Source organism: Molossus molossus, unplaced genomic scaffold (genome assembly GCF_014108415.1).
Source record: "Molossus molossus isolate mMolMol1 unplaced genomic scaffold, mMolMol1.p scaffold_m16_p_5, whole genome shotgun sequence".
Lineage (NCBI taxonomy): Eukaryota > Metazoa > Chordata > Mammalia > Chiroptera > Molossidae > Molossus > Molossus molossus.
Window position 1 is genome coordinate 64,987,792 of NW_023425388.1, and position 26,910 is coordinate 65,014,701.

The 26,910-nt window shown below is 42.5% G+C and overlaps 1 protein-coding gene across 1 annotated transcript; it reads right to left on the reverse strand.

Annotated features, from left to right (window-relative positions):
• Positions 1 to 1,412: 1,412 nt before the first annotated feature.
• Positions 1,413 to 26,878, reverse strand: FBXO40 (F-box protein 40). The gene is made up of 4 exons (XM_036243712.1): positions 26,781 to 26,878; positions 8,196 to 8,228; positions 5,409 to 7,319; positions 1,413 to 1,628 (listed from the first exon to the last, which is right to left on the reverse strand). Exons 2-4 carry the CDS (start codon positions 8,196 to 8,198, stop codon positions 1,413 to 1,415), a joined length of 2,130 nt encoding a protein of 709 aa, XP_036099605.1. The 5' UTR covers positions 8,199 to 8,228; positions 26,781 to 26,878.
• Positions 26,879 to 26,910: the final 32 nt, after the last annotated feature.

A 26,910-nucleotide genomic window follows, 5' to 3' on the forward strand; every position in this document is an offset into this window, starting at 1 on the left:
GCTCCATCTGGTTCCCGCCTTAATAAACTCTCCATGTGTCTAGAACTGTTTAGTAAATAGAGATGAGCGGATGAAATCATCACCATTGTAGACGACTATGTGTGAGAGGAGACTGTGTTGCTCTAAACAGCTGATCCTAACTGACTGCCGCTGGTGTGTCATCCTGTAGGACAGCGGTTCTCAGGGTACTTAATAATGTCTGGAGATATTTTTGGTTGTTACAGCTGTGGGGTGCTACTGGCATCTATGACCAGAGGCTAAGGATGCTGCGAGATATACTATAACACACAGGACAGTCCCTCACGACAAACTTTTACTCAGTGCACAATGTCAGCAGTTCCCAGAAACCCTGCTTTAGGGGAAGTCAGTTTCAATTATGCATTTTTCTTTTACTTTTGTTCTCATGAGCATTCACTATTTATTACTCAAAACTAGCCATGGGACCCATTTTTGACAGACTGGAGTCATAACCAGTAATAGGTAGGAGCAATTACAGGGAATCATTATGTTCCCATGACTTCCTTCCCAAGATCCCCATGGGGTCCTCAGGTGGTATCTGGGACCTGGTGACTGTTGCCGCAGGACCTGCGGTGGGTGCTGGTGCTGGGCTATGCCTATATTCTCCCTAATCCAGACCTAGAATATAATTTTCAGAAGAGAAGAACCTTGACTCTTAAGTCATTATTAAAGTGTTTGAATACAAGCTAGAGGCTTTTGTTCTAACTTTTTCCATGAATATAGTGTCCCTTTTGGACTCTTCATTTTTCAAGATTCTACACAACAAACTCTGTGACCTTATTTCTGCTGTTCATCCTTCAGTTGTGGTGTCCTCAAGGCAGCTGTGCTCAGCCAAGGTCTCTATTCTGTCGGGCTGTGTCTGACTGTCTGGGCTTAGGGGCAGTGGGGCAGCTATAAACAGCCCTGGACTTGAATGTCAAGACAACCCCATCTCCAGAACCTTCACTGTGTGCCCTTCGCCATGGAGGACTGGCACCTCAGCCTGCATTCCTGCACTGCCTGTCCCACATATTTGAACGTGCTTGTAAACTGAAACCCCCCATAAAAGCGCAGGCCTATGCTGGTTATGGAATTCATTGCTCTCTCGTCTCTTAAGGAACTGGGCTTATCTTCCTCAATGACCTCCAGTTACCTATTTTCTCTTCAGACTGAATTATTTTAGAAATAAAAAAGGAAAGGCGGTATGTCATCAATATGGTTCTATAGCAATTGTACAAGGCAGGGCTTAGGAAATTCTTAGACCCTGTGCAACTGCTTAGGTTTTAAAAGACATTGCATGTTCTAATACACCCAGGTAAGCATATATGAAGTTTACAGAGGAAGTCCCCAAAACATGCTCTGTCCTACTTTCAGTAACTCCGAGGAGGAATTCAAGACTTGTGGGATCTGAATCTTTAGTTGGCTTGTCTTCCTTTGGCTCTGGCTCTGAAGGTGGTGACTAAGCTCTCTCGGGTCTGCTCCTGGGGCTCACACATGCTGGTCAAAAGAATTGGGTCAGTCTTGTGCTCTACCACGTTGAAAGGACAGGTCTTCAGGTGCTCAGACATGGAGGTGACTTCATTAAATTCCCAGTTGTTGATTTTAGAGAAGAGGCTGCTGAATTGCCAGATCTGTTGGGAAAGACAAAATCTCAAAAATGAGCATAGGCACAATACCCTCAGGTTAGCTTTATTTGAACAGTATAAGGAAATGCCTTTCTGTTTTTCCTGTTCTTAGCTTCTGGAGAGTGGTTAGTGCTGTATATGTTTTAATTTTGTTGTTGTTGTTGTTGTTGTTAATCCTCCCCAAAGGATATTTTTTCATTGAATTTTACATAAACTGGGAGGGAGGAATGTAGGGAAGGAGGGTGAGAGAGAAAGACACATCCATGTGAGAGAGACACATCAATTGGTTGCCTCCCTCATGACCCCAACCAGGGCCACGGATCAAACCTGCAACTCAGGTATATACTCTTGACTGGGAATCAAACCCAAGACCCATTGGTCTATGGGCCAACACTCTAACCATTGAGCCAAACTGGCCAGGAATGCTGCAGATGTTTTGTTAGTTCCTTCTCTGGCACTCAGTTCCTAGTTCTCCCTTCCAACTGATAATCTTCCTAGCCAGCTATGCAGTTGTGTTGAAATGACTAATACTAATCTGCATAGTGAACATCACCATTACCACCACCACACACATGCATGTGCGCGCGCGCGCGCGCGCACACACACACACACACACACACACACACAAGTTCTAGAATAAACATGGTTCAAATCAGGACAATTAGGTTCAATGAGACTCTACTCCAGAACTTTTTCTTTGAGATATCAAGAAGCAGATTCTCTTTCCCCCTCTGCCCTTGAACTGGGAAATAGCAGTCATAGGAGTTGCTGGCAGCCACCAGGAACCATCAAGGGAGCACTATGTCTTAGAATAGAACCACTATTGAGAAAGTAGAGATTAAAAATAGAAAGAAAAACAATTCAGGGGCATTTTCTTGAGCTGCTAGATCAAGCCTTACCTGAAGCTGTTTCTTTTGGACTTTTTAGTTATTTGAGGCCAATAAATTATCTTTATTGTTTATGCCACTTTAAATTGTTTTTGTTGTTTTTTTTTATTGCTTGAAACTAAAAGTATTATAACATATAAGAAATCTTAGTAAAAATCTAGGAGTCTGGTACTCAAACATCCTCTGACTTTTCCACCTAGGATGTGGTGGCAAAGTCAGTAGTTTTAAAAATCTGGCTATGAGCCTGGCCAGTGTGGCTCAGTGATTGAACATCAACCCTTGCACCAAGAAGTCTCTGGTTTGATTCCTGGTTGGGGGATATGCCCAGGTTGCGGGCCAAATCCTCAGTCGAGGGCATGCAGGAGGCAGCCAATCAATGTTCTCTCATCGATGTTTCTATCTCTTTCTACCTCTCTCTTCCTCTCTCTCTTAAATCAATAAAGAAATAAAATAAAATAAAATCTGGCTATGAGAATAGGCATAACCTGAAACCCTTCCAATCTGACTACTTCACTCTCAGTATATTGTCATTGTTCCTAGGAAAAGTGTTTCCTAGGATCTTAGAACAATTTCCATTTTTTGCTTTTTTTATTTATTTATTTTTATTTTTTATTTGTTTGCATTTATCTTCAGATAGAGCGGGAGGGAGAGAGGGAGGAAGAGAGAGAGAGACAAACGTCAATGTGAGAGAAACACATCGAGTGCCTGCCACCCACACACCCCAACCGGGGCTGGGGACAAACCGCAACCAAGGTACACGCCCTTAGTGGGAACCGAACTCTAGTCTCTCTGGTCTACGGGCTGACGCACTAACCACTGAGCAAAACTGGCCAGGGCTCCCTTTTTACCTTTAAGAGCCATTTTACTCCAGCTGGTGTGGCTCAGGGGTTGAGCCTCGACTCATGCACCAAGAGGTTGCTGGTTCAATTTCTGGTCAGGACACATGCCCAGGTTGTGGGCCCGATCCCCAACGTGGGGCATGCAGGAGGCAGCCAATCGATGTTCTCTCTCATCGATGTTTCTATCTCTCTCTCCTTCTCATTTCCTCTCTTTCTAAAGTCAATAAAGGAAAAAAAAATGTTAAAAAAAAAAGAGCCATTTTTAACTCCAGGAAGAGAATTTACTTGAAGTTAAAGGATGCTCCAACTAAATTCTCTTTCTTTTTTCCTGCAAGGAAATTAGTTTATGCCAAATGATATTCAAGAGTGGGCAGCAATTATTGAATTTGGAACAAACATGAGCCAAAAAATAATGGAATTTCTAGTATGTGAATTAAATTATTTGTATCTGATTTTACAGAGGAAAATATTAGGCAATTCTAGACTATACAATTCATGCTTATACCTAGAGCATGGTTGGTTGGCAGTCAATGTTTATTCAACACATGGATACATGAAGGAGAATCTCAATTTTTTTTTTAAGAAGACTACTCAAGGAATATATAGCAAATAGCAAATATACACGATGCTTTAGACATAATTATAAAAAATAGATATAAACAACTCTAACTCCCCAATGCCAGTTTGCACACACCCACATACTGGGGGAAAATTCAACTGTGAAATTATGGAATTATTGACCTCAGCGGGCACATAAATTTGTGGTTCATATTACCAATATATCTACCATGAGAAAGGATGCTAAGGACACTTTAAATATGATGAATTGGGAGTTTCGCTTCTGTATGGTACAAGAAGTGAAAGTAAGGTGATAAAATTTATAATACAATTAAGCAAGTATAAACTGGGAGAGAAAAAAACATGTTTGATTAATACAACAGAATTTTTAAAAAATGTAATAGGCATTTGAACTAGGGGAAATCAGTGGACCAAATTATTTTAGAATTTCAAAATGCCTTTAACAAAGGCAAAAACTGTTTCAAAAATTAATTGGCATGGGCCCTGGCCGGTTTGGCTCAACAGTTAGAGCATTGGCCCATGGACCAGAGAGGTCCGGGTTGGGTTCCTGCTAAGGGCACATACCTCAGTTGTGGTTCGTCCCTGGTCCGGTTGGGTCGTGTGGGTAGCAACCAGTCGATGTGTCTCTTCCACATCGATATTTCTCTCTCTCTCTTCCCCCCTCTCTCCCTCCTACTCTATCTGAAGATAAATGCAAAAATGCCCTCGGGTGAGGATAAAAAAAAGAAAAAGAAAATAATAAAAATTAGCTGACGTGGGATTGAGGGGAATTTGCTGGCATACTGTATCAATCCGCGTCCAGGCAGGAAACAGATGGCACACTAAAATGAGGTAATTTGAAGATAATTTTAAAAAGAAATGATGTACAAATTGTGGACAAGGTTTAGGAAAGCCACAAGGTACAGTGCAGTATCTGGGCCAGTAACAATCTAGAGTGTTACTACCCCAGGTCTGAATGGGAAGAAGGGAGATCACTGGATCACTGTGAGTCACTGTGTGGAGAGAGCCACCTGATAGAGCCCTGCAGTGGAGGGACGTTACTGCTGCGAAGTGTCATGGAGGGAGAATGCATGCAGGGAGGAAGCCAGAAGAATAGAAATGTCAACCTCACTCTTCTCCCTCCCTCGCATCTCCTGCTGATACACTCCCATTAGGTTGGCCTAACTGGAAGCTGGAAGGCAAGGGAGCCAGTTGAGGCAGTCTGTAGAGATCAGCCTCCTGGCGGACACATCATGGTGGAGAAAGTTGGAGAATGGATCATGTGAGCAAACAGAAGATATCCAGGACACATACATAGAAATAAACAGGCACTACCATTTGTAGTGCCATTAATATGTTTATCAGTCTGTCTTTCCTACTGGACTGACCTTCTTGAGCTTAGGAATTGTGTCTTATACCCAGTAACCTAGTAGAATCCCAGCTTGTACAGTGCTTGGCATACAAAGGGCTCTTAAATATTGGTTGAATGAGTGTTTACTTGCCTCTCTGTGGACTCTCCAGGAGGTTCCTCCATGGGAATACCTCTTCTTCTTCCATTGCAGGAGGACCATCCCTCTCTCTTGTAACAAAGTGGCACAGATATTCCTCATCAGCACAGACACCTGGGAGAGCTGAGACAGGCTGATGCTGTCCAAGAACCCAGCAATGTACTGCAAAATCTCCAAGGGCAGGCTGGTTAGACACTTCGGGCTTTTTCCTCCATGGCCTGAGAGATGGCTGTTCTTCCTTCTCTCATCCAGCTCTGAAGCAACATCTGGCTTGATGGCAAAAGTCTTAAGCTCTTGACTATAGATCACTTTTGCCTTTTGCCCTGGGGGACGGAAATGGTTTTGAATAAATGTGCATCCCAAGTAGGCAAGGGGGCACCGATGCTGGAACCAGCCATCGAGACATGACTGAATGTCTGTGTGGACATTCTTGAAATGCAGGGGGAATTCATCCCTCCTGAAGAATTTGTTGCACGTGAAAGTGAAGGCAGAGCTGCTCTTGTTGTGTCTCCTGGTCACACACTCACTGTGCAGTTCCACATGGAGCCCCTCTGGGTTGGCATTGGTTAGGTCAGCCAGCACTGTTTCAGAGGAAAACTGTTCTGGCTCAAAATTGTACGTCTGTGTAGCAAAATCCATGTACAGCCCATCAATGCTCCTGGATTCAGAGATGACGTGACCTTTGAGTTCTCTTTCCAAAGCACACAGGAGGGTAGTCTTGATGAGATCTGCCTTGGGCAGATCCTCAACAGTGATCCCTAAATCTGAAGTGTCTACTGCCTTGTGTTCACTTGGCTTACAACTCAACATGGCATCTCCAATGCGAGCCCGCTTCCCACAGTAGCTCACAGGAACTTTGAAGGTATAAACAGTCTTCACTTCCTGAGCCTCAAGGTTGCCATATACAAAGTCCTTCTCCTTAGGTGTACAAGCAGGCATCTGACCAAAGTGGATAAGCATCCTCCCATTGTGCACCAGATACATATTATAGTCCTTTGCATCCACAGCTGTTTTCAGTCTTTCCAGAACACCATCCTGCCAAGGGGCAAGCCCTGTTCTTTCCATAGCTGCCTGATAGTCCTGCTGTTTCTCGTTTTCCTGTGGTTCTTTCCCTTGGGTACTGTCTTCTCCGACCGTGTTACTGCTGTTGGAAATCTGTTCTTTCTCTGGGCCATTGCTGCTCTTGTTCTCACAGCTCGCTGGTGAGTTAGTTAAAGCAGAGGCTGCATGCTCTTTGCTGAAAATATTTTCCCATTTGTTAAACTTAGCCAAGTCTAAGCCTTCTTTGGTTTTGGCCAACAGTTCGCGTTCTTCTTGACTCAGCTCTGCCATCTCTTCCTTAGTGGCCGACAGAGAGCTATGTGGTACTAAACCCGCATTCGCTCCACCCACCGCTCCTCCCATTTCCTCCCAGCTGGCTTCACCATTCACAGTTGTTTTCTCCTCAGTGGGCTCTCTAGTTTCTGGGAAAAGTTCTACCATTTTCAAAGATCTGAAAAGGACCTTCTGGTCCTGGAGGGCTAGGGCTGTGTCCAAACACTCCTCACTGGGGGTCTCTTTCATGATGTTCTCATGAAGGGTTGTTTCAGAGTCCACATTTGGCCAGCGGTTCCACTCCATGGAGCAGCAGACCACGCTGGCGGGACACACCTGCAGGTGCTTGGCCAGCTTGTGGCGGGACATGGAAAGGGGGCAGCCATATTCTGAGTTGAGGCATGGAACCTGCTCTAAGGGGCAGAGGAGCTCATGCTCTGCCTCCTTGCACATATGGAAGGTGGCACCACAGGACAGGTGGCAGTTAATCACCATGCATGAGACACCAGGCTCCACGGGAATGCGGCAGTGACGGTTGAAGCATCTCTCACAATGCCTGTGCTGCCCTGGTGGAGGCCTGCGTGCCCTGCCCTGGACACACCAAAGGCAAAGAGAAAGAGAAAACAAATGACTGCTGGGAGCAAAATTCTATGTGTGTCTGTGACTATGTTTTAATTGACTTATTTCCTGTTTATACATGCTTCCTATAGAGACCTTGGAAAATATAGAACATCATAGAGAAAAAAGCAGAAGTCACTCATAATCTATCTCACTGTCCAGAAATAATAACACTCTTTTCTGTATTTTCTAATAGTTCATTTTATATATGTAGTAGAATAGAAGAAAAGAAACAATGCTGAATGTAATGATGTTCAATGTTGACAACTGTTATTTTTAAGTTATGGATTAGGGGTGATTTATATTACACAGTTAATACTATGAATACGATTTTACATTCACTTTTTAACTTGCTATTATAACATGAGACTAGGCTATTTTATTAATTATTCTCTACAGACTTTCTTCATAATGGCAGTGTAACATTCCAGAATGCGAGTGCTGTCGTTCGTTTAACCCGCTACCATCAGGCCATGCTGAGAGGACAGGGGCCATGCCTGGTTTTGTTTACATCTGCATTGCTAGCACCTGTCCCTAGGCCTGGACCATTGTAGGTACTCAGTAATGCTGAGTGAAGAAATTGTTAGCCATTTAGATTATTGTTGCATTTTTTTGGTTTTTAAAGTTTTACTAAAAATCTTTGCTCACAAATCTTTCTCAGCTATCTGCTGTTCCCCTACTCCATGTCAATTTCTTCCAGGTTCTGCTCTAGCAACCCTGGTTTGGCAAAAAGCCAATCAATATCATCAAACTATAAGGACAAGTAGGCCAGCTGCTTAGGATATAGGCTAAATGAAGCCAGATCTGGATCCCTAATATGTAAATACCCAAGAAGAACTTGGTACTTACCATAGCTTCCTAATTTCTTCTTGCTTTGGAATTCTAGGGGAAAATACAGAATGCGAATATGAATGATTAGGAAAAGTATTTCAGTTATCTATATTAACAGGGGCACATACTCTAATTTTAACTCCTTCCACCACCCTGGAGGTGTCATTGCCCCAGTTGATAGGCAAGGAAATGGAAGCCAGAGAAGTTATATGACTTGTCCAAGGTTATATGGAATCGGGTCCCAACCCAGGCCATCCCAGTCTACTGACACACACTGCCCTCTGATGGGGCATCTTACCAACCATGGGGTATATAACTTATGCTTCTTGTAACTTTTCTTTATGATCTACCAACAATTATCCTGACATCCCACCCCCATCCCCCACATATACACACATCTGGTCCAAGTTACCCTTGTGACCAGCCCTCTCTCCCACTGGGGCTTCATGACCACTTAGAGGACCACCTGATATCCACTTAGTCTGGGCAGTGTACAGGTGTCTGTGAAATATCTATCACGTGTCATTTCTTCTGCTGTATTCAGCTGGGCTGTGGCTAGAGCAGGGGCCAAAACCCTAAGGCCCCAGAAGCAGGCTGAGTGGGGGACTCTGGCAAACATAAGAGAAGCTGCCCTACCTCCAGGGCAATGTAGCTTCTCAGCTCTGTTCAGTTGGTCCCAGGTGGGAATGTGTTGCCAGATCTTTTGATTTTCCCAGAGAAACTGTGGATGCAGATTTTCGTGAGTGGAGGTATAGTGTAGTGGTTAGGAGGCAGATAGTATGGGATTCCGTCCTGGCACTACAAGTCAGCAGCTGTATGTGAGACTGTGGGAAAGTGACTTAACCTTTTTGCTCATCAGTTTCCCCATGTGTAAAGGAAGGAAAATAATAGTACCTACCTATTGTGAGGAGCAAATGAGTGAAATACAGTACCTGAAACGCTTAGAACAGTACGTGTCTCATAGGAAGTCATCTATACCCGTTTGCTATTGTAAGTATTTCATATTTCATTATATTGCAAAATATTTTATTACCTAATATATCAAGAAAAAAATTCCTGGAATTTTGAATGTTGGCAACAATTTTTTTTTAAACCTCTATTTAGGCCAAGGAAAAACATGTATGCAGCCTACATAGATTATAGTTGCCAGTTTTCTAGTGGCCTAGGGAATTTGTAGCATAATTTCAGCACTGTGTTAAGTCTGGGAGAGCGTTAGTACCCAAAAGTCAGAAAACGCAGTATTTAAAATTTTTTATTTTAATTTACTTTAAGATTTGCTAATTCATTGTGGGTGAATGGTCCCATGGACTGAGAGGTCCTGGTTTGATTCCCAGTCAGGGTACATGCCTGGGTTGTGGGCTCCATCCCCAGTGGGGGATATGCAGGAGGCAGATGATCAATGATTCTCTTTCACATCGATATTTCTCTCTCCCTAAAAAATCAATAAAAACATATTAAAAAAAATCTTTTTCAGCCCTGGCTCGGTAGCTCAATTGCTTGCTGTCATCCCAGTATGCCAAGGTTGTGTGGATTTGATCCCTGGTCAGGGCACATACAAGAATAAACCAATGAATGCATAAATAAGTGGAACAACAACTTAATGTTTCTCTCTCTCTCTCTCCTCTCTCTCTAAAATCAATTTAAAATTTAAAAAAAATTTTTTCAGGTATACATAAAAGGTGAAAGGATATATACAATAAACACCCAAATATACTCTACCTAGATTCAACAACCTTTAACATTTGCTACTTTTGGGTTCTCTCTCTCTCTACACACACACACACACACACACACTTACACATTTTTGGTCATGACTCTTGAAAATAAATTGCTGATAGCATGACATATCATCCCTAAGTATTTCAGCATGCATTTTCTAAGAATAAAGATATTTTTCTTTGTAATTACAATAACATAACCTTACCTAAGAAAACAAAATAATTTTTTAATATCAGGTAATATGTTGTCTATATTCAAATTTCTCCAGATATCCCCAAAATATTATATATGTATTTAAAATTTTTGAACCAGAATCCTTTTAAGGTTAATTTATTACATCTGGTCAATACATGCTTTTAGCTTCTTTAATCTGGGAGAACTCCCCTCAACTTTTCTTTTGCAGAAGAGACAGACTTAAATTTCAAGAAAATTATATTTTGGTTCACTTATGTATTCATTTGTTCATCCATTCATTCAACAAGCATTTGCTGATTGCCTACTATATGCCAGTAAGTGAGCATAAGAGTCACTTGGACTGCTTGTTAAAGTGGTTTGTTAAGCCCTGGCCGGTTTGGCTCAGTGGTTAGAGCGACAGTCTACGGTCCAGAGAGACCTGGCTTCGGTTCCCACTAAGGGCGCATATCTCGGTTGCAGTTTGTCCCCAGCCCTGGTTGGGACATGTGGGTGGCAACCACTCGATGTGTACCTTTCATGTCGATGTTTCTCTCTCTCTCTTCCTCTCTGTCCCTCCCACTCTATGTGAACAAAAAATGAAAAGAAAAAAAAATGGTTGTTAAACTCTGTTGTTGAGCTGTGATGATTGTTAAATTATAGATCTGCACTGTTCAATATAGTAGCAGCCAGTCACATAATCAAACTAAAATAAAATAGATAATTTAGTTGCTCAGGTATATTAGCTACATTTCAAGTGCTATTGCCACATATGGTTAGTAGCTGCTCTATTGGACAACACAGAATAAAACATTTCTATTTTCATAGAAAGTTCTATTGAACAACACTGCTATAGATGCTGGCTCTGCCCCTGACCTGAGTGAGAGGTATGTCCCGGAATTTACTTTTCTAACACATTCCCCATCTGATTCTTATTCACTGGGACTGCTGAGTGTGAAGGAAGGATCATTCCAGAATACTCTTTACCCCTAATAGTCAGCCTGAATGGGGAGGCAGATAAGAAGTTGCAAGCCAGGACATCAAATGGGCTTATGGCCCAGCAGAAGATGAATCAAGGTGTTAACGCCAGAGAGAGAATTAAGCAGAGTGAAGGGCTGTGATGGCTGAACTGAGATGGAATAGAATTTGATGGGGCAGAGAACATCCTTTGGATTCTAGTGTCCAGCTACTGGATCTTTTAATGTACAATTTAACATTCAGGTAGGCTCCTCCTATGTTCCAAATCACTCCAAGAGGGAAAATGTCCATTGTGAACTTATTGTGGAAATTCATAAATATTAGGCTAACAACCATCAAAATTACTACTAAACTAAACAGAACACGAAACAGAACAAACATCCTCAGAAACACCTAACATCAAGCTGAATGGAAGTCCTGCAACTACGAAATTAAAGTAGACACATGGAGACTGGTAGGAGGGGCAAAGGTGAGGACAGGCTGGTCCCACACCCACGTGTGGCGGATAAAAATCAGGAGGGACACCTTGGCTATGGAGGTCCTCCCTGAGGAGTGAGGGGTCCCAGTCCCACACCAGATGCCCACCTCAGGGTTCCAGTGCCAGGAAGAGAAGTCCCCATCACTACTGGCTGGAAAAAGCAGCGGGAACTGAGGCTGAGGGAGGCTGCGGCTACTGGAGCCCCAGGCAGTTTCTCTTAAAGGGCCCACGCATGGACTTACTCGGACTCGCTCTCTCTGAGCTCCAGCACAGAGAGCAGGCAGCTTGAAAGGCACCAGAGATATACAAGGAAGAACTGAGTTATTTGGCATCAGGGCGAAGACTGGAGAGGCAGCTTTCTCCTGGAGACATGTGCTGGTGGAGGCCATTGTTCCTTTGGTGAGCCCTTCCCACACAGGGCAGTCGGCCTCGTATCTGGGACTCCAGCAACCTGGCTCACACTGTTTGCCCCGCCCTGGTGATTCCCCGAGGCCCCGCCCCACCCAACTTTCAGGTCCACCCAAGCTGTTGCCAGTTGCTTTATCATAGGATTGGCCTGTTTTGGCTCCTGCTTCAAATTTTCATAAATTCTCACAAACAAGTAGCATCTGGCCACAGCGGGCCCCATGCCTCTCGCTAAGTAGCCCCAGGCCCGGCACTAGAAGCAGCCAGCCTTGGTTAACAGCTTGGCTGCGCCTGGGCACCTTCAAGCCCAGCACAAGAAGCAGCCATCACCCTGGCCGGTTTGGTTCAGTGGTTAGCAGGTCCGTCCGTGGACCAGAGAGTCCCGGGTTCAGTTCCTGCTAGGGGCACATACCTCGGTTGCAGTTTGTCCATGGCCCTGGTTGGGTCATGCGGGTGGCAGCTACTCAATGTGTACCTTTCACGTCGATGTTTCTCTCTGTCTCTCTTTTCCTCTCTCTCCTTCCCACTCTATCTGAACAAAAAATGGAAAAATGTCCTCCGGTGAGGATTAAAAAAAAGAAGAAGAAGAAGAAGAAGCAGCCATTGACAGATTGCTTTGTAGATTATGCCTGGTGGCCCTGGGTAGAACACAGGCAGTGGCTGACCTTGCCCCAGATCCAGCACACCCAGTGGACAGCTTCAGACCATGTCAAAGCACCACCACAAGTGACATACTCAAGGAATGAATTCAGGGAGGTACCAGAGCACTTCTGAACTAAGTCTTGCTCTGTGTGGTGGGCCCCTACACAGCTGATCATCCAAGGTAGTCAGAGGTCAGTGGTTAGTGGACACAGCCAGTCCTTTCAGCTGATCAGCCTGAGTAAAACCCTCCCATTGATGTGCCACAGCAATTAAGACTCAATTACAACAGAAGGGTGTAAAGTCCACATGAGGGGTGCACCTTGAGGACCCAGCTGGGTGATCAGAGAGGCTGTGCTACTGGATCCTACAGAATATCTACTACAACAGGCCACCCTAGAAAGCCTAGGAGACATAACAACTCTACCTAATACATAGAAACAAACACAGGAGGCAGCTAAAATGAGAAGACAAAGAAACATGTCCCAAATGAAAGAACAGAACAAAATTTCAGGAAAAGAACTAAATGAAATAGAGATAAGTAATCTAACAGATGCAGAGTTCAAAACATTGCTTATAAGGATGCTCAATGAACTTAGTGAGGGCCCCAAGAGCAATAATAAAGGACCAGTCAGAAATGAAGGATGCACTAACTGAAATAAAGAATAATTTACGGGGAATCAATTGTAGAGTAGGTGAAGCCAAGAAGCAAACCATCTCTTTGGAATATAAGGAAGCAAAAAACACCCAATCAAAACAGCAAAAAGAAAAAATAATCCAAATAAACAAGGATAGTGTAAGGAGCCTATGGGACAATTTCATGCATACTAACATTCACATCATGAGAGTGCCAGATGGAGAAGAGAGATGGCAAGAAATTGAAAACCTATTTGAAAAATAATCACAGAAAACTTTCCTAACTCGGTGAAGGAAACAGACATACAAGTCCAGTTAGCATAGAGAGTCCCAAATAAGATAAACCCAAAGAGGTCCACACCAAGACACATCATCATCAAAATGCAAAAGGTTAAAGACAAAGAGAGAATCTTAAAAGCAGCAAGAGAAAAGCAGTTAGTTGCCTGCAACAGAGGTCCCATAAGGCTGTCTGTCAGCCGATTTCTCAAAAGAAACTTTGCAGGCTATGAGGGAGTGACAAGAAATATTTATTTATTTATTTATTTATTTATTTATTTATTTATTTAAATCTTTATTGTTGAATATATTTCAGATGTTTTTCATTTTCCCCCCATTGACCCCCTCCTCTCCACTCCCGCCCCCCTCCTGCCTTTTCCCACACTATTGTCTGTGTCCATTGGTTATGCATATAAGTTCTTTGGTTTATTTCTTCCCACCCCCCGACCCCCTTCTCTTTGAGGTTTGTCAGTCTGGCAATGAATTTGTACTTCTTAAGCCCTTCGCCTTTTTCACCCATTCCCCCAACCCTCCTCCCATCTGGCAACCAACAAAATGTTCTCTGTATCTATGAGAACGTTTCTGTTCTGCCTGTTCATTTTGTTTGTAGATTCTATTGTCGATAGATATGTATTCATTGCCATTTTGTTTGTTCATATATTTTATCTTTTTCTTCAAAAAGACCCTTCATCATTTCATATAACAACGGTTTGTTGGTGATGAACTCCTTTAACTTTTTCTTGACTGGAAAACTCTTCGTATGGCCATCGGTTCTAAAGGACAGCTTTGCAGGATAGAGTAATCTTGGTTGGAGGTTCTTGCTTTTCATCACTCTGAATATTACTTGCCACTCCCTTCTGGCCTGCAAAGCTTCTTTTGAGAAATCAGCTGACAGCTTTATGGGAACTCCCTTGTAGGTAACTAACTGCTTTTCTCTTGCTGCTTTGAAGATTCTCTCTTTGTCTTGAACCTTTTGCATTTTGATGATGATGTGTCTTGGTGTGGGCCTCTTGGGGTTTATCTTGTTTAGGACTCTCTGTGCTTCCTGGACTTGTATGTCTGTTTCCTTCACCAAGGTAGGAAAGTTTTCTTCATTATTGTTTCAAACAGGTTTTCAATTTCTTGTTCTCTCTCTGCTCTTTCTGGCACCGCCAAGATGCAAATGTTGGCACGCTTGAAGTTGTCCCAGAGGCTCCTTACACTATCCTCATTTTTTTGGATTCCATTTTCTTTTTGCTGTTTTGATTGGGCGTTTTTTCTTCCTTGCATTCCAAATCAATGGTTTGCTTCTTGGATTTACGTACTCTACTATTGAATCTGTGTAACTTATTCTTTATTTCAGTTAATGCCTCCTTCATTTCTGAGTGTGCATCCATCATTTCTGACTGGTTCTTTTTTATACTCTTTATTTTTATTTTTTTTATCCTCACCCGAGGATATTTTTCCATTTTTTGTACAGATAGAGTGGAAGGGAGAGAGAGAGAGAAACATCGACGTGAAGGGACACATCGAGTGGCTGCCACCCGCACGACCAACCAGGGCCGGGGACAAGCTGCAACCGAAGTACGTGCCCTTAGCGGGAACCGAACCCGGGTCTCTCCGGACCGCAGGCCGACGCTCTAACCGCTGAGCCAAACTGGCCAGGGCCTTTTTTATACTCTTGAGGCCGTCACTAAGTTCACTGAGTTCTCACTAAGTTCATTGAACATCCTTATAAGCAGTATTTTGAACTCAGCATCTGTTAGGTTGCTTATCTCCATTTCACTTAGTTCTTTTCTTGGGGTTTTGTTCTGTTCTTTCATTTGGGACCTGTTTCTTTGTCTCCTCATTTTGGCTGCCTCTCTGTGTTTGTTTCTGTGCATTACTTAACTAGAGGTATGGGGCTATCTGGGATCAGATGCTGCTTATTTGAAAGAATTTAGGAAAACCTGAAGCAGGATCCAAGACAGGCCAATCCTATGGTTAAGCAACTGGTAACAGCTTGGGTGGGCCTGAAAGTTGGGTGGGGCAGGGCCTCAGGGAATCACCAGGGTGGGGCTACCAGTGTGAGCCATGTTGCTGAAGTCCCAGATATGGTAACTGTCTGCCGCCCCACCTGGAGAAAGCCCCCTCTCCAGCCCTCGCTCCAATGCCAAACAGTTCAGTTCTTCCCTATATGTCTCTGGTGCCCCTAAGAAATATTTAAAGTGATGAAAAGCAAGGGCCTACAACCAAGATTACTCTATCCTGCAAAGCTATCATTTAGAATTGATAGCCACATAAAGAGTATCCCAGAAAAGAAAAGGCTAAAGGAGTTCATCAACACCAAACCAGTATTATATGAAATGTTGATGGGTCTTGAAGAAGAAGAAGAAGAAGGAGGAGGAGGAGGAGGAGGAGGAGGAGGAGGAGGAGGACGAGGAGAAAAAATATGAACAATAAAATGGCAATAAATATGTATCTATCAACAATAGAATCTACAAACAAAATGAGCAAGCAAAACAGGAACAGACTCGTAGTACAGAGAACTTTTTGTTGGTTGCCAGATGGGAGGGGAGTTGGGTGAAAAAGGTGAGGGGTTAATAAGTACAAATTGGTTGTTAGACTGATGAACCTCAAAGGAAAGCAGGGAGGTGGGGCAGGAAGAGAGAAACCAAAGAATTGATATGCATATATGCATAACCAATAGACACAAACAACAATGTGGGGAAATCAGGAGGGGAGCAGGATTGGGGAAGAAGGGGTCAAGGGGGGAAAAAAGAGAAACATCTGTAATACATTCAACAATAAAGATAAGTTAAAAATATTAGGCTAAGATATCTGTGATTATTTGATACTTAATAAGGAGCCATTTAACACTGTAATTGGTGTGTGAATTCATAATAGTGGAGGGATAAAGTGGGAGGAACTAGAGTTAGAAACTGCTATGTAGAGAATGTGAGGGAAGCTTGGATGGAGAAGACTGATGATAGTATAAATGCATAAGATGAGACACATAGGAGACATTACAAGAGAAAATCAACTAACATTTTTGTTTCTGGCTGGAGATGGGTAAAGAAAAGGAATCAAAGTTGATGGCAAGATTTAGAACCAAGAAGAGACAATATTGGGTATAATTCTGAGATAAATAGAAATGTGAAGAGGAAATTGTTTTGGGAAGAAAGATGGGTCCAGCCTGGCTGTGTGGCTCAGTGATTGAGCACTGACCCATGCACCAAGAGGTCACTGGTTCAATTCCTGGTCAGGGCACATGCCCATATTGCAGGTTGGATCCCCAGTAGGGGATGTGCAGGAGGTAGCTAATCGATGTTTCTCTCTCATCAATGTTTCTGTCTCTCTCTCCCTCTCCCTTCCTCTCTCTCTAAAAATCAATAAAAATATATTTTAAAAAAGAAAGATGGGCCCAACAAGTTTAATTCAAGTTGCTTGAGGTGATAACAAATCATGTGGATGGGAAGATGAGGTGTTAGAATGTGGAGATGCAGATATGAGAATTATCCACTTAAAAATAAGAGAGAGGCCCTGGCTGGTGTAGCTCAGTTGGTTGGAGCATCATCCCATACATCAAAGGTGGTGGGTTTCATTCCCTGTCGAGGCAAATATCCAGGTTGCATGTTCAATCCCTTGTCAAGGAGTGTGTGAGAGGCAACTAACAGATAATTCTCACATCTCTCTCTCTCTCTCTCTCTCTCTCTCTCTCTCTCTTCCTCCCCTTCCTCTCTCTCAAAAAATAAAATCAATAAATTAAAGAGAGAGAGCAAGCCATAACTGGGGAAGTAACACGAAATATAAATCTGAGCCTTGAAGTACCTAGCTAAGTATGACCACTTTGGGGACATTAGGAAGAAGTAGAGTCAGAGGAAAGACCAGAGAGTTAAGAGTGTCAGCTCTATGTGGCCCAGATATAAAGGAAAGGGTGAGCATAGCTTCAAATGCTGCCATGATGTTAGAAACAATGATGACAGCGCAGAGTTCTAGCCAGAGCAAATGTGGCGTTTCGGCTGCGCTGTGGGACCCTTGGCCATTCAAAATGCGGTGTTTGCTGGGAAGGGAGGGGAAAGCCATTAAGCACACACTCCGGTATTGTCAGGTCCTGTGTCCTGTGCTCTGGCTGGGAGAATATGACCATTTGTTTTCTATTCCTAAAATATATGAATTAATACAGATGGAGTCTGGATGAGTCAGAGTGCCATGCTGGTTTTTAGGCGGCAAAGATCACAATTGGTATAAGGCTATGTGAAAAAATCTACCAGCACCAGGAATGGCCAATTTCATGTTTACCTGCCTGGTTCTATCACTAAGTTGAGCCCCATTTCTGGGAAGGGATAAGCAGGCCTGGCTAGTTCTACACTCCATGTGTGTAGTGATAACTCTGCCCCAAGAGCAGAGATGTGTCTGGCTGGCGGGACAGTGGTGAACTTGAAACCCTCTCATTTCTTATACTTCAGCATTATAAAGTGTAATTCGTAGGAACAGTGTTATTGAAGCAGGAAACATTTGTGGTGGAGCTTTATTGTTTTCCATCAGATTGAAGTTATTTGAAGATATCCCTTTAAGAGAAAAGAAAAACGATGCATGTAGACAATAAAGATGCTATTGGTGTGTGTGTGTGGGGGGGAGGGGGTGTGTGTTTAATGCTGCTATTTAAAGATCTTCTGCCAAGCTCTGGAGCTACACCAGACAAGTGACTTTGAAAGAGGACATGTGCTGAGCAAAAAGACACAATGAGTAGAGGTGACTCTTTAGAGAAGTTTGACAGGTAAATATAAAAAGGTAAATACAGCCTAAGGGCATAAAAAGTCACATCTAAACCTTTTGTTGTATATCTGGGGGAAATTTTTCTTACTGAGATAAAGGACAGTTCAAAATTTTTGATAGTCTAATTATTACTAGGTAGGCAGAGTGACCAATAGCCCTGGTTTGCCTGAAACTCTCCTGGTTTTATCACTTTAAGTCCCAAGTGTTAGGATGCTTTTTAGTCCCAGGCAAACTTAGACAGCTAATTGATCACCTTATTTGGAGCCAACTGCTGCTGTCCCAAGTTGATCACATTAGGTATGTCATTGGATCTACACAGAATTAGATTTTGCTGGTTGAACAGTTTAAGTGGAATATGAATAGTTAAAAGGACCTCGTCCATGAGTCTGAGGGATGGCTTTTTCTTTAAAGAAATAGGAAAGTATTTAGAACCTGGCAGGGGCAGAGATAAGATGCCCCATTCACCTAACCTCTGTTCCAGTGCAGTGACTAGATCCTTATTCTCCAGGGGGTTTGTCTGACTTCCCTAAGTTGAATGATTTCTCTGCATTTTGGATGTCATGGAGAAAGAGAAACAAGGTTTTACATAACATCTCATTTAATTCTCACAATGACCCTGTGGGGTGGGTAAGTACCATTTCTAGTTTACCGACAAGGATTCTGAGACACAAAAAAACTGCTAAGTTTATCAGGCTTCAAGTTCTGTTCTCTTTGCTAGATAACACTGTGTCTATCCCTTGGAGATCCACAGAGACATTATGTGGTCCATCTAGTGATTCGGGAAGAGAGCAAATCCAAGAACTAGGGCCTATCGGGAGAGAGCCTCTCCTCCTCCAGTTAGGACACAGAAGGCATTTACATGTATAATCTTTCAAGTTGTAGAGGAGCTGGATGGTCTTCATTAAGAAGCAACTTCATCTTAGCCACAGCAATCAGACATGAAGAAAAAATAAAAGGGATCCAAATTGGAAAGGAGGAAGTGAAACTGTCATTATTTGCAGATGACATGATATTATACATAGAAAACCCTAAAGACTCCATCAAAAATCTATTAGACTTAATAAATGAATTTGGCAAAGTAGCAGGATACAAAATTAACGTCAAGAAATCGACGGCATTCTTGTACATCAATGATGAACTCACAGAAAGAGAAACTGAAAAAACAATCCCATTTACCATCGCGCCAAAAAAATTACGATACCTAGGAATAAACTTAACCAAAGAAGTAAAGGACCTATTTGCAGAAAACTACAGGTCATTGAAAAAAGAAATAGAGGAAGATATTAAAAAGTGGAAGCACATACCCTGTTCATGGATTGGAAGAATTAACATAATTAAAATGTCCATACTACCCAAAGCAATCTATAGATTCAATGCAATCCCCATCAAAATACCAACGACATATTTCATAGAACTAGAACAAATACTTCAAAAGTTCATATGGAACCAAAAAAGACCCCGAATAGCCACAGCAATCTTGAAAAAGAAGAACAAAGTAGGTGGGATCACAATACCAGATATCAGGTTATACTACAAAGCGACTGTAACCAAAACAGCCTGGTACTGGCACAAGAACAGGCATATAGACCAGTGGAACAGAACTGAAAACCCAGAAATGGACCCAAGGCAATACGCTCAATTAATATTTGACAAAGGCGGCAAGAGCATACAGTGGGGTAAAGACAGCCTCTTTAATAAATGGTGTTGGGAAAATTGGACAGCTACATGCAAAAAAATGAAACTAGACCATCAACTTACACCATACACAAAAATAAACTCAAAATGGATAAAAGACTTAAATGTGACCCGTGAATTCATAAAAATTCTAGAAGAAAATGTAGGCAACAAAATTTTGGACATCATACGCAGCAGAATTTTCACTGATACATCACCTAAGGCAACAGAAATAAAGGAGAAAATGAACACATGGGACTACATCAAACTCAAAAGCTTCTGCACAGCAAAAGAAACAATCATCAAAATGGAAAGGCAACCCACTGTATGGGAGAACATCATTGCCAATGATATATCAGATAAGGGGTTAATTTCCAATATATATAGAGTGCTCATACAACTCCACAAAAGGAAGACAAAGAACCCAATTAAAAAATGGGCAGAGGAGCTGAATAGACACCTCTCCAAACAGGACATACAAATGGCCAAAAGACATATGAAGAAATGCTCAACATCACTAATCATCAGAGAGATGCAAATTAGAACAACAATGAGGTATCACCTCACACCTGTCAGAATGGCCGCCATCAACAAATCATCAAACAACAAGTGTTGGCGAGGGTGTGGAGAAAAGGGGACTCTAATACACTGCTGGTGGGAATGCAGACTGGTGCAGCCGCTATGGAAAACAATATGGTGCTACCTCAAAAAATTAAAAATTGAACTTCCATTTGACCCAGTGATCCCACTGCTGGGAATATACCCTAAGAAGCCTGAAACACCAATCAGGAAGAATATATGTACCCCCATGTTCATAGCAGCACTATTTACAATAGCTAAGATCTGGAAACATCCCAAGTGTCCACCAATAGACGAATGGATAAAAAAGCAGTGGTACATATACACAATGGAGTACTATGCAGCGGTAAGAAAGAAAGATCTCTTATCCTTTGAGATGACATGGAGGGACCTGGAAAGTATTATCCTAAGTGAAAGAAGCCAAGCAGAAAAAGACAAATACCACATGATCTCACTTATATACGGAATATAATGAACATAACAGTCTGAGGAATACAGTAGACCCAGACACATGGAAGTAGGGCACAGACTGACATCCTCAGAAGAGGGGATGGGGGGTGGGGGGGTGGGAAGAGATAAACCACAGAACTTATATGCATGTATGCATGACCAATGGACATGGACATCTAAGCCGGGGAAAGGGTGGAGGGGGGGTGGGGTGGGGGTGCCAATGGGGTAAAAAGGTAAAATATCTGTAACAAAAAAATAAATAAAAATTCATATTAAAAAAAAAAAAAAAAAAGAAGCAACTTCATCCCTATGAGGACTTTTTTTCCCCTTCTTCTGGACCATGTCCATCCTGTGCCCCATCTGAATAGAGGAAATAAGAAGACTATCCAGGTTCCATAGGTTTGAATTTAGGGAATACAAATGTGAAAGTGAAGTTTTTAAGGTTAAAAATCTGCACAACAATATAGATTCTGAGACTTGAAATGAAACACTTACTAAATCAAATACATAGATTATCGAAACTCTTCACTGTGAAAAAGTTGATAAAATTCTATACCTAACAACAACATAATGTTATCCAGGTACCATTTCCTCCTTCAATTTCTGTGCCCTTCTGCTCGCCTTTAAATTCTTGCTTCCTATCTGAAAAGTCAATGCATATAATATATATTTTTAAAAATGAACTTCAATCAACTCTAAAACACCGTCCCCAAAATATGTTTTCAAATTCTCCTGTCTAGAAGAAACAGTAGTCAATATAATTTAGACTTAAATAGTTCCAAGATCTACACAGAACTAGATTTTGCTGGTTGTACTGGATACAGTTTAAGTGGAATATGAGTAGTTAAAAGGACCTCGTCCATGAGTCTGAGGAATGGCTTTTTCTTTAAAGAAATAGGAAAGTATTTAGAACCTGGCAGGGAACAGAACTTTATTTGATGCAGGTTGTGGTGCTGTGTGGACCATTCAGAAAGCAGTAAGTTAATAAGAAAAGGTAAGTGGTCCTTAAAGTGTGTACTCAGACCAACAACATCAGCATTACCTGAGAACTGGTTAAATTCCTGGGCCGCCTTGGCCGGTTTGGCTCAGCGGTTAGAGCGTCGGCCTGCGGTCCTGAGAGACCCGGGTTCGGTTCCCGCTAAGGGCACGTACCTCGGTTGCAGTTTGTCCCCGGCTCTGGTCAGTCGTGCGGGTGGCAGCCACTCGATGTGTCCCTTTCACATCGATGTTTCTCTCTCTCTCTGTTCCTCTCTCTTCCTCCCACTCTACCTGAACAAAAAAAAAAAAAATTCCTGGGCCTACCAAATCAGACCTACTGAACTAGACCTACTGAATCCAATTGATTTTCTTGTTAGCTCAGAGAACCACTAAGCTAGAAAATGCTTGATACTATGCACTTAATCACAAAGAAACTACTGCCCAGTTAGTCAGGGAGGCCTTGGAGAAAGATCTGAAAAGGCAGTGGGCAATTCTATCCTTTTTCACTCATTTCTGCCACCACTGTCTGGTCTAAGCACCATCATCTCGCATCCAGTCTGGTGCAGTAGCCTGATAATCAGTCTCCCAGGTTGTGCCCCAGGATCTTCATTCATCAGCAGAGGGAGCGATTTTAACGACTTTTAACACTAGGTCATTACTCTCACTTAAAATCTCCAGTGGACCCCTATCACAAGGAATAAACTCTGAAGTCCTTATCTTGGCCCACAAAGCCCAGTGTGCCCTGCTTGCCTGTTTTATTTTTTTCTCTTTCCCTAGAGTATGGAGCTCAAGACTGTTGCTTAACCCCATGTAGGGCCTTTCTATTTGGTCTTTCTGCCAAAATTCTTCCCTTGCTCTTTACTTGTGTTACCGTCTCTTTCTTGCCATTTAAATTTCAGCTTACGTGTTACCTCCACAAAGAGGCCTTATCTGAAATCCCTGATATAAAGTAAACAAACACTCTCCTATATTAGCTAAGAAATTTTGACAAGTTATTTAACCTCCCTAAAACTAACTTATTCATCCACAAAAAGGGGCTTATAATAACCCATAGGATTGTGGGAGGATCAAATGAGATAAAGTAGGGAACGTGTCTACTAAAGACTCGCTCAGTTGTTAGTCATCCTTCCATCAGGAAGGCCATTCTCATGGTCATCTTCCTTGTCCAGGCCTTTATTTCTTCCCATCGCATCACTCCCGCAGCTTGTGGCTGGCCTTTCAGGTTCCAGCTCCCCCTCACTCAAATGTATCTCGAATGATACACTGCCTGCTTAATAATCTTTTTTAAAAAATCTTACCTTACTCCTTTAAGAATGTGAATTCCCCAAAACCCTCCCCACTTGGGCCCCTGGTGATCTTGACAAAGCATTTATTCCTTAAGCGGTTAGGAATTCAGATAGTACTGCATGGGCCAGGAGTGCCTTTTAGATGCCATCTCTCCAAAGGCGACTTGAGAGCGTCTTTTTTCCTAGGTTGAAGTTTGTAATTTAATTGTTTGCCCACATTATGTTGCTCATTGGGGGGAGGGAGGGGGGTGTCGACTGAGACGCCTCTGCTGTCTCCAGTTGGTTGTGGGAGTCAGTACAACCTGAAAGAAGTGTTTCTGTGAAGGTGTGAGTGGGGAGAGAGAGATCCTGACCGAAGGCCATAGATGAAGCAGACGTGCTCTGAGCAGGGGAAGGAGCTAAATATCAACAGAGCTTGGACAGCATATGGAATGACCTCAAGGAATGTGTAAAATGGTTTCTGAGGGACTGAGAGAGTGAGTATAGCTAACCCTGCTCCCAGGACTCAACTTCCTGATAGGAATGAAATTGAAGGCAGCATTTTCAAAAGGTGGCAATTTTTTTTTTTAAATCCTCACCCGAGGATATGCTTCTATTGATTTTAGGGAGAAAGGAAGGGAGAGAGAGAAAGAAAAACATTTATCAGTTGCCCCAACGGGGATTGGAACCAGCACCCCAGGTATGTGCTCTGACTGGGAATTGAACCCCAAATCCTTTGGTGCACAGGAGGATGCTCCAGCCAACTGAGCCACATGGGCCAAGGCTTAAAGGTAGCGATTTGAAACAAATGTAGGAGGAAAATATAATGATGTGAGATGCAGGCTTTTCTTAAGAAAAAGAAATGTTTTCAACTTTATTAAGTTAATGTAGCCTTAACTGAATGGAAGAGACTTCAGGAGATGCGGTTATCATAGACACTCTGAAATGCTGCCAAATTGTTGGCAGGGGTTGTGGTACTTGTTCTAAACCCTGCAGACATAAATTAGAAATCTTGATTGGGCAGATAACCAGAAAGCCTCTATGTGCAAAGGAATCACCTGAGCAGTCTTTCTAAAATGCAGATTCTGATCTGGTAGGACTGGGGAGGGGTCCGAGAGTCTTCCCATATAATAAGTTTCTGACAATGCTGATGGTCCGAGGACCTCACTTTGAAAGAAAGGGTCTAATTTAACTTCTTTATTTCCTAGAAAAGCAACTGAAGCTCAGAAAAGTCAAGTGTCCACACTGCTCACCTCAAGTTATTGAGAGATTTTGTAGAAACCACAGTGCCACAGAGAGCTACCCGTGTGGTGGTGGCCAAGAGCATGTGGGCAACTTAGATGGTACCAAGGACAAAATAGGACAGAGCCTGGAAGAATGAGGAAGAGGTGGTGCCTAAGTGTTGCTGGCCAAAAAAGTCATGAGAAGCATTTGGCAGGTATATTTAAATCACTGACTCAAGGAAAAAGAGAATGGGATTAACAGATAATAGTTTTAACATTCTTTACTATAACTTTAAAGTTAGTAGACAAACAGGGTTGATGTCAGGGGGATATTTTTAGGCAAGGGGCCCTCTCTGCACCTTTCACATGATGCCAGTGACTAACTATTCTGCCTCCTCATCTGGCAATAATTATTTATTCCTGAGCTTTAACTCCAGTGGAAGTGACAAGGTCAAAAGTTAATGTCAGAGATATTCACTAACTCTTAACCTATTAACCAGTCAATTAGTCACTTTAATTATACACTGTGAACTTGTTTCCCCACTACACTATGGAGATATTTAGTTCTAGGGAAATAAAATGTATAAATTTAAATATTAAAGTAATACCTTTTTCTCTTGAGATTTTTATTTAAAAAAATTTTTTCCCCTGTATTGATTCTTGAGAGAGAGGAAGTGAGAGATAGAAACATCGATGAGAGAGAACATCAATTGGCTGCCTCCTGCATGCCCCACACTGGGGATCCGGCACACAACCTGGGCATGTGTCCTGACTGGGAATCGAACCGGCGACCTCCTGGTGCATGGGTCGACGCTCAACCACTGAGCCACACCGGCCGGACTCCTCTTGAAATTTTTAATATAACCAGGTGGCTGAAGATAATTCCCACATCTGGTTCCATAATCCAGATGGAACAGTTTCACTCTACCCTCAAAACATAACCAGCCTTCTCTAAATCTATTCAGCCTCACCATCTGCATTTCTCCACCACACTAGAAATCTCTCTACCTTTAAACTTTCTAGTTATTTAATTAGTTAGCTAATTATCATATCTGCCACTTACATTATTTGTATCAGTATTTTAAGTTACCGTTTGTTTTGTATTGGCCAAGAATGAGTTACCGAGGGGTAGCTGTAAGTCAGACTGTCTTCTTGGTTACTCCTAAGCCAACACTCCCCATTCTTGTGAGAAGAGTACCCCAGCATACATTTTGAAGACCTTGGTGCCATGGTAACCCTGACAATATTAAATGCAGCTAGGCAACTGTACATAGTACATTTAATTGTGCCTAGCTAACAGGCATAATTATAACCCAGACACCCATAGCAGAGTTCGAGATGCAGCTGAAAGTTACACAGGCGGACAGACGGGAACCAGGAGTTAGGGAATCTGAGTAGATCTCCTTTTACTCAGCATTGATGGCTTTAGCCTGTGTACTTCAAAGTTCAGAGTGTACAGAATCACTTCTGCTGCATAAGCCACTTCCCAGGGTGTCCTCAACTGAACTCTAAACTATATAACACATAAAGCAAGGCTCAGATGAAAAACAAGAAAATAAACATGCTCCTTTATTACCGCCAATTCTACACAGTCATTCCAAAAGTTAGAAATAATCTAGCTACATTTTAAAGCTCGCAGTACCTCAATTATCATTAATAATTTTGCATGTGTCCCTCTGGAAGTGTAAGTTACGAGTCTGTAATAATTTATAGTTTGTGTGCAAAAGTCTGTATGAGTTTTTCAAATCATAAAATAGTTTCACTTCTTTTCCATGGATGCATTTTGGATGCATGAGCCCTGAGGTAGAGAGAGCCATATCTAGGGAGTCTTGTTAGGAAGAAACAGGTTTTAAACTCTGCAGGCAGCATTTAAATAGTACATACAGTAAATACAATTGTGCTACATTAACCCATAGCATGACACAGGTGATGGAATTTAAACCACGAGAATGACTTGCAATTAACACAGCAAATACGGATTGGTGAAAAGATCACAGCGTTTTGATTTTAGAAAGTAGAAATCCTGAGTTGTGGCCTTCCACCTATTTCCTCACCACCACCTGCCCTCAACCCTGCGACCCCCTCAGTAGCACTTTGTAACTTTAGAGATGTTGCATAACCACTCCGGTTGATTGCAGAAGAAAGACCCGAAGCTGTCAGAAAGCAGGTGATCTCTTCTTGCTCTAAGATTTTAGATTTCAGAACAGGAGTTTACACATGGCTGGGCCTCATTCTCAGCGCCAGCACCTCCCTATTCCTGCCACCCATATGCAACTAATTTGCTTAACAACCCTCTTGATCTGAGCGAAAAGGTGATGTGCAGCTCAGCCTCAGTCTCCATGTTCACCACTCCAAAGGTCTCTTTGGTGCACCTGCTCACATCTGAAATGCTTACCTTACAGCACGGGCTGGGTCAGCATCTGCTGCACCTGCGTCCCTGAGTGTGAGCGAGCAGGTCGCGGGAGGCGGCTGAAGGTGCATCAGCAGCACAGAGCACAGAGTTCTGTTGAGGAGGCTGGGAAAGG